This window comes from Cetorhinus maximus, unplaced genomic scaffold (assembly GCF_964194155.1).
Source record: "Cetorhinus maximus unplaced genomic scaffold, sCetMax3.hap1.1 HAP1_SCAFFOLD_1141, whole genome shotgun sequence".
In the NCBI taxonomy this organism is placed as follows: domain Eukaryota; kingdom Metazoa; phylum Chordata; class Chondrichthyes; order Lamniformes; family Cetorhinidae; genus Cetorhinus; species Cetorhinus maximus.
Window position 1 is genome coordinate 56397 of NW_027597083.1, and position 8662 is coordinate 65058.

General features: G+C 41.3%; 1 protein-coding gene across 1 annotated transcript; it reads right to left on the reverse strand.

The window, feature by feature from the left end:
- Nucleotides 1–1919: 1919 nt before the first annotated feature.
- LOC144675754 (dispanin subfamily A member 2b-like) lies at nucleotides 1920–4835 on the reverse strand. The gene is made up of 2 exons (XM_078536359.1): nucleotides 4538–4835; nucleotides 1920–2405 (listed from the first exon to the last, which is right to left on the reverse strand). The coding sequence occupies exons 1-2, from the start codon at nucleotides 4745–4747 to the stop codon at nucleotides 2193–2195; spliced, it is 423 nt and encodes a 140-aa protein (XP_078392485.1). The 5' UTR covers nucleotides 4748–4835; the 3' UTR covers nucleotides 1920–2192.
- Between the last annotated feature and the right edge of the window lie 3827 nt (nucleotides 4836–8662).

Below are 8662 nucleotides of genomic sequence, written 5' to 3' on the forward strand. Positions count from 1 at the left end.
AGAAGGCTAAGAGGCAAGTTGAGGAGCAATTTTTTCACCCAGAGGGTGGTGGGAGTCTGCAACTCACTGCTTGAAAGGGTGGTTGAGTCAGAAGCTCTCATAATATATAAGAAGTATTTAGATATTCACTTGTGTTGCCATAGCCTCCAGGAAAGCACTGGAAAATGGGATTAGTGTAAGTCAGATCTTTGTTGACCAGTGTGGACACGATGGGCCGAATGGCCTCCTGCTGTGCTGTAAACGTCTATGAGTCAATGGGGATTTCACTTACCATTTTTTCACCCAAGAGTGCTCTCATAACAGCTGTTGCGCTACTGCTGACCTTTGGGCAGCTTCATGGTTTTCTGGCGGTCTTTTTAAAAAAAAGGAATCATGAATCTGCTGAAGGTTGGAAGCAACAGCACAGTAACTCATTGAAACTGATCTGGAAGGCCAGCTTTAAAAAAAAAAAATCAGTTCTACTTTTTTAAGCCAGTCTATCAGGTCTGAAGCTGTGGCTGCTCGGTTTGGGCAACTTGAGAACTCAGTTTGAAACACTGAGCCCCTGGTGTTTGGCACCATCTGCAACCCTTCTCCCAGGTCATGACTAGAATCTATGCTGGTATTCATAGAGCAAGAGCTTTTATTTGGGGGAAGTGAGTGGAGTTGAAGGAGAAGTTGTTCAATGTGAGAGCATGTTCAGCCAGGCAGAGGAATGCGGTAGTGGATGGGGACTGGTTGAGTCTCCATTCAAGGGAGAAGCAGAAAGTCCTCAAACTTTCATGGTTGGGGATGGAGCTAGTATGATTGGACATCTATTGTGCAAAGGAGATAATTAAAACCAGGAAATTGGAAACTGATACAGTGGTGGCGGGCATCAGAAGAGTCATGGACATCGGTGGGAAGAGACTGGACCAGGGGAATAAAAATGGAGTCAAGATAGGAAGAACCAGCTCAAATTTCTCTATTTGTTCAGTCACTCTGCCCTTACTTACAGAATTTCAATAACTTCCTCATAATAGTTCAACAGCTCTATAATTTCCTAGTTTCTCTCAGCTTTTTTTTCAATAATGGAGTTACATTCGCAATCTTCTAACCTAAAAGAGACAATTGCTGAATTTAGAGAGGAGATTATAGCTAGAGCATCTACAATTTCTTTATTACTTCCTTTTAACCTCAGGGGTGGAAACTGGTTCTGAGAACATGTCAATCTTTTGCAAGTTGGCTAAACTCAGATTTCTCTTGTATCTGGCTGTACCAAAAGGCAGCTAGGGCATGTATGTCACTTAGCAATTTCATGTTCTGGACATGAGACCAAGAGGCTGGTCACCACATTCTGCTGCAGTTAGACTGACTGGCAACATCCCTCAGGGAGGTAATCCATTGGTTTGGCTTCTATCATTCAGTAATTCCATTTCCCCTCTCTCCGCTATTAGCTTTTGACTTTCTGCTGTGTGGATACAGATAGCTGTGATCAGATTTCTACACACAGCTGGTGGATACCAACGTCTGCACTGTCTACTGATTTTGACTGGTCGCTGGATTCTCAGAATTTCCAGCATTAAACATGACAACTAATGATTTAACCATTTCACAAGATGTAGAGTCTCAAGCAAAAAAAAATCAACAGACTCCATCTGATGGGCAATGTAAGTGGGCAAATCGGGGAAGCTATCAAAACCTCCCTTCTGTTCTCCTCAACCTCTTTAGCACAGTCCATTTTCTCTCATCTCCAAGTTATTTACTGAGGAGACATATTCAAGGGACTACACCCTGCTTCAAAATACAAACAGTAGCATCTGAATGTTAAAGACCTTCAGTCCTGTGACACTGACTGACACTCTGCAAATCAAGTTTTGGATTTATTGCTACCTAGAACAAAATACACCACTGCCATGGAACGACAGCACTTCATCACAAACCCATTCAATGCAATGTGGTTGCAAGTAAAACGTTTTTATTTTACTGTCCAGGAGGAAATGTTTAACAGCAAGCTTCCTGTTTTCACCTATAAATGCCAAGAGTCCTGAGTTATTAATTGGTTTATTAACTTATCACACACACTTTGACCAAGTTTAAATGAAAAGAAATCTGTGTTGCTGCGAGGTGATCACTTTAAACATGACAGTATTACATAGATATTATAGATAGAAAGAAGCAATAATAGAGTGCATCAGCTCCTGGACAATGAGCCAGTGCCACCATTGCTTCATTCAATTGCCACCTCCAAAGAAATTAACCTGTCCTTGCCCTTCTTGTTGTTGTTGTATGATGTGATTCACCATGAACAGGCTAACAAATACCATCACAATGCAGATTATGATGGCAAGGATGCTCAGCACTGTGGCTGCAATGTTGAGTGATCGGGCTGTAGACGCATAATGTTGAGCTCCTTCTGCATCTCCCAGGAATTTTCGATCTCTAGACTGAAAAGGGAAGATGATGTGTAAATACAAACAAACACAATTCAGCGCTTGAAATTTTGGTAACTTTGAAATGGTCTGTGCAAGATGCCTTCTAACAAAGGAGCATTTACATTGTTTGAGTTGTTTTATTGAGTTAAGTTTCATTTGTACACTTGTTCATTGCACACAGTAATTTCCAACAACAAATATGTGTATTTTGTCAGACTCAATTCAAAAATATTTTTTAATGCATCAAAAAAAATTGAAGCAATTGGCCTTGATTCCCATCTGAAGAAAAACAGTCCAAAGTAATAGGTTCATTAAAATAACCCTTATTCCAGTGATCTTAGAGTGAAAGATTGGTTTGTTTTTCTCATCCTTAAAATTGGCAATTCCTTCAAAATTCAATCTGGAAGTATTCAGAAAGAATGTTGCTCTATTGTTGTTGTCAGTAGAACGTTAGAAGTTGTCCGCTCTGACAGTAGGTCAGGTAGACAAGACTGGAGTGCTATGTACCTTTAATAAAATGGAGTAAGGTGACCATGTGACTAAGACATCATCCAGATAAACAACATGGGGCAACCTCTGAAGTAGATTATCCATGGTATGCTGGAAAATAGCACACGCGGATGAGATCCCAAAAGGTACTCAAGTATATTGATACAATCCTCGATGTATATTGATGGTCATGAATTCTCTTAGAGCTTTCTTCCAACTCTACCTTCTGGTGGGCATGACTCATGTCGAATTTTGAATATCTGCTGCCCCCTGCCAATTTCAAATATAATTCGTCAACCTTTGGTATCAGGTGTCTATCAAGTTTGGCCACTCTTGTTTACAGTTAACTTATAGTCACCACATAAGCGAACACTTTGGTCTGGCTTCAGTACGGGTACTATGGGTGCCGCCCACTCGGAAAATTGCACTTGGTTGTAAGATACCCAACTTTTCCAGCCTGTTTATCTCAGTCTCAACTTTGTCCCATAGAGCATAAGGGGTTGGTCTGGCTCTGATAAATCTGGGGGTTGTGTTACAGTCTATGTGGATTTTGGCTTGTAGTCCATGAATTATTCCTAGCTAGTCACTAAAAACGGAAGTGTACTTTTGTAACAGTTCCTGCAAGTTTCTCGTTCTGATTTGAAAAATGTAGGCCTATTGCAATTTAATCTTTTTGAGCCAGTTGCAACCAATTGAACTGGGGCTTGCCCCAGCTACTACTATAAAGGGTTAAATTTACAGACTGATCTCCATACTGCACCAGGACTTGACATATCCTTTTCACTCTTATTTCTTCATCTGTATATGTTTTTAACTTAGTGCTCAATCCTTTCAAACTTAAAGGATGGACTCCTTTATCCAAGTATCTGAACATATGTTCTCCTATGACAGACATTGATGCCCCAGTATGAACGTCTATTTTGATGTGTTGTTCATTGACTCTAATGACTACCTGGATTGACTCAGTTCTACCCACTTTCAGGTTGTATATTCATGTCAGATTCTGCTTCCTCTGGTTCTTCAACGAGACAGATTTCACGATTTATACTTTTGATTTCTAATCATTGATTTCTAAAGGGAATTGGATAAATACTTGAAGGGAGAGAGAAAAAAATCCGGACTGGGGGAACGAGCGAGTGACTAACTGAGTTGCAATTTGCATGAATTGGCACAAAAATGGTGCGAAAGGGCTCCCTTTGTGCTGTGTTATTCTATCACTTTATAGATGCACTTAAACGGTAACAGTTCCTGAGCAAGAAAGTCCCAAAACACTTACAAACGGCAAACATCGCCCAGTAAATTGCTACAATCAATAAAGATAAATTTTGTCCTCAAAACCATATTATCCCGCTTAACATCATTAGAACCCGTCTGGGAATTTTAACCGGGAGCAGAGCCGGCTTTGTGGGGAAGAGAGCCCGGGACCGATCCGAGCGGCACGGGTAGCTCCTCGCCCAATGAGTGACTGGGAGATGTGGGGAGGCGGCACTTCCAAACCCCGGGGCTGCCCACTCTCTTCCCCAAACCCCCGGACTATCTTCACTCTCAACCCTCCTGGAATGTACCCCGTCCGCTCCAAACCCACGAGCCTATCCACCCCTTGAGCTCTCTGACTACCCCTCCCCGAGGTCTATGTCCCCGAGTCTCGGACTCACTTTGACCGAGAAGACCAACGCCACGAATCCGAGGCAGCAGAAATTCATGTATAAGAAGTTGAAGATGGACCAGAGCAGGTGGTCCCGGATCGGCAGCACATTCGGGGCGACCGTAATGACAGTGGACTGGACCGCCTGGTCGTCCTCCTTCAGCCCCTGGTATGGGTAGGTACGGGTATTCAGCGGCACCGAGTCTGCTTTGTGCTCCATCTCGAATCCTTTCTCAGTGAAAGAGAAAACTGACTGTGAACTGCTTGCATTCGACAATTTATAGAGCGGGGTGGAGCGAGAGACTGGAACCACCTCCAACAGCCCGAATGATGGTCTGTAATCCCCCCCCCCCCCCCCGCCGGGATTGGGAATAGACCCAGAGACAAATACCCCTCCCACCAACTTTAGAGAGAGGTAATACTCCCAGAAAGAAGTGTTAGGAAAATTAATGGGACTAACAGCTGACATGTCTCATAGACCCGATGGCCTGCACCCTAGAGTTTTAAAAAAGTAGTTGCAGAGATAGTGGATGTATTGGTTGTAATCTTTCAAAATTCCTTAGATTCAGGAAAGGTCCTAATGGATTGGAAGACCACAAATCTAACACCCCTATACAGGAGAAGGTGTTGTGAGTGTTGACCGAGTTGGTACTATTGATAGAGTTGACCAACAGACACTCAAGTGGAAACTAACTTTATTTACAAGGTACTCTCCTATTGAGTACTCAAGATCATGTGATCTTCCTTAACAAGCATTATTCTGAAAGGTTAATTACACACTAAATAAACCATAATTACCACATCCCTCCTCCTTTACTCAGACATACATATATTTACAAGTACAAATTTCTCAAAACAAAATATTTATACTGCGTAAGGAATTTACAAGTGCAGTTATTCAGGTGGTTTCTTTATGAGTGTAGAACATCTGAGCTCTACAACTTCAGATGCTTTGTTAGGAACCTCCTTTTCCGTAGTTGCCTGAACATCAGGTGCATCATTGGGCACCTGCACCTCAGCTCTTACAGGAACATCAGACGTGTCTGTACTGGGTTGAGTTCTCTCAACAGGAAATGCTGACCCAGTTGTGAACACTGGTGGAATCAATTCTTGGTGATCTGTTTCTCTTCTTTAAATGATTCACATATCTCCGTGTGACTTAGTCTTTCACATCCATGAGGTAAGATAGAGGTCCAGTCACAGCACTTATTTCACCCGGTAACCACTTTGGTCCTTCTCCAAAGTTCTTCACATATGCCGTCTCTCCCACAGTAAATTTCCTCTCGTGACTGAGCCAGTCGTTTCTGGTTTTCAGGCTTCCCTGACTCCTTTCCACCTTCCCCTCTAAATTTAGCCCTATAATGGAAAAGAAAACGTTCTAACTTGTTTGCTAAAGAATCTCCAGTTAGCTTCTTCACACCTGTATCATGAAGCCATTAATGTATGTAATATTATCGGAAAATATTTTTCTTTTGAAATAGAGGTTTAGTAAGTGGGTGTGTTTTAATTGGATTAAAGCCAGCTAGTCTGGGTACTTTGATGTGTACTAGTTTTGATATCTAAGAGAGATAGAGTACATTTGCATTTTTTTGAATAGAGCATTCAATTGAGGTGAATTCTGGCACCTGGTGAGCAAAGACAAAGCAATGTGTTTTTATTGTTAGTAAAATTGGTACTATAAAAGGGGTTTTATTGTTAGAAGAGGCTGGCAATACAGTGAGAATTTGCACCCAATGAGTTGTGCAGCTTTGTGTGTGTAGGGCGGAAGCAATGTGAGATCAAAAGCAGCTGTAAGCCTTCAACTGTTTCCATAGGAGCCAAAATGAAAAGAACCTCATTTTGAATTCGTAAAGTGAAAATGCTTTGCCTGGTGTCTGGTTAAGTCTATGGGTTCCTGTTGCCTTAATGGAGATTGGTTTGTAAATTTGTTAAAAGTTATGATCGTAGTAATTTGTAGCCATGTGTATATATTTAACTTGTGTAAATTAATAAAATGTTTCATTTAGCTTAATATAAAACCTCTCGAGAGCTGGTAGTATGATTCCTGAATTTAGAGTTGCATCTGAAATGTAACACTTAAAATTATAGGTTATGACAGTTGTTTAAAGTTTCCCTCTAGGATTTTTTAAAACTAACTCAGCTTTACCAACTGCTCGGTCATAACACCTGCCTTGAATATTTGAACTGCCCTTTCCGCCAGTCCACTTGAAGAAGGGTGGCATGGTGAAGTTTTTACATGAGTGATAGTGTTGAGACTAACAAACCATTGAAACTCAGCACTCATAAATGCCATGCCATTATCAGAAACAATTTCTTCTGGTAGTCTGTTAATGGCAAAACTTTGACGTAGCTTCTCAATTGTAGCAGTCGACGTTGGTGACTTCATCCCATATATGTCCATTCATTTTGAGTGGGCATCGACAATGAACAGAAACATTGTTCCCATGAAAGGTCCCACACAGTCTATGGTCTTCCTGCCCCCCACTCCCCCCCCACCCAAGTGTGTAACAGAGCTGTTCAAGGTAACTTTTACAGTTGCTGACATTGCACACAATCCTTCCCTAAATTCTCTATTTCACCATCCATCCCAGGCTACCATAGGTTGCTGTGTACTATGGCCTTCATTCAGGATATTCTTGGATGTGCGCTGTGTAGTTAATTTAACAGTGGCTCCCTTCCTTTTGGAGGAACTATCACTTCTGCTCCACACAATAAGATGCCATCCTGGTTGGTTATTTCATGTCTTTTGTTAAAGTATGGTTTCATTTCATCAGACACGGGCTCTTGTGACCAACCATGAAGCATTTATTCTTGTACTTGAGATAGGACTGGGTCCTGACTTGTCCAGTCTCTGATCTGTCGAGCGTATACTGGTGAGGAATCTAAGAAATTTAACAGTAAAACAAGTTCCTGTGGAACTGGGACATCCTCATCATTTTCTTGTAAAGGCAAACGACTAAGTGCATCAGTGTTTATAATTTGATTGCCAGGCATATGTACGAAAGTGTATTCGTATGTTGCCAGAATTAAAGTCCAATCAGTATTTCTGTATCTTCTTTCTATGTTCCTTCTTCTTTCTAGCACAGACTTTAATCTTGGCCTTCTTTTCGGCTTCACTATTGGCCAGACTACTCTCAGATGCCAGCTCAACTTGCCTGAGCTCAGTGGCTGAATCTCCCAAAATTTCATTATCTGTCTGCTTCTTAGAAAATTCTGCCACTTTCACTTCCATAGCCTCTTTTGCTTCATGTAGTTGATTCTTCAGCTCTTCCATTCCTTTTATGTATTTGTTTGTTGCCTCCTGGAAAATTGAGCATTGCTGTGTTTTCTCTGCCAACTCATTCTTCAGTTCATTCAGTGAAGTGCTGAATTCTTTCTGTTTCTCTTCATGCTTTTCTAGAGTACAAACATGGACCTGAGGGAATCTCGTATTGTGCAAAGGTCTTTCAGCAGGTTTTCTTTTTCCTTTCGAAGGTTGCTCACCTCGTCTCGAACTCTGACATCAAGCATGGTCTCTTTGAGTTCCTTCTGCTGTTCTTCACAGGTTCTGGCTTAGGACAACCTGTATTTCCTCAACTCTTGTTGAGTCCTTGCACACTCCTTTTCCAAAACAGGAATGCTTCCAGCTTCCTTTTTGACTCTCAGTGGCCAATCAAGGTTGATTTCCCTTAGCCAATTTCACCCTAGAAGGCTTGATCCTCTGCCTCTCAATAGTAACACTGGCAGCTTTGCCGATTGGCTGCCATAATGGACAGTTACTTTGCTTATGCCTTTTACTTGAATGTCTTCACCCATATATGTTTTTAGCTTGGCTTCTGTTTCTTCTAAACTTAATTGATGTTCTCCATTATTCAGATATCTGAAGGTATGTTCCCCAATTACTGTAGTAGAAGCTCTTGTGTTCACTTCCATTCAAACAGTTCTGCCATTTACTTTCACTGTGACAAACATTGGTTCTGTCTTTCCAACTTTCAGATTAAACAATGAGTAAATATCTGAATTTGTTGTTTCAGGCTCTTCTACATTGTAGATCTCACTGGGTTTCTTCCTTTGTTTACAAGGCTGCTTGAATCTTTCCTTACACTGTCTCATTTTCTGTCTATTTCTGTGACAACAATAACATTTGATTTATTTA

Bases quoted from the DNA above. Each gene is read 5' to 3' on its own strand.
- LOC144675754 (XM_078536359.1), bottom strand. From the start codon at position 4,747: ATGGAGCACAAAGCAGACTCGGTGCCGCTGAATACCCGTACCTACCCA. The intron at 2,406-4,537 runs GTGAGTCCGAGA...TTCCCTTTTCAG, and splicing joins CGTTGGTCTTCTCGGTCAAA to TCTAGAGATCGAAAATTCCT.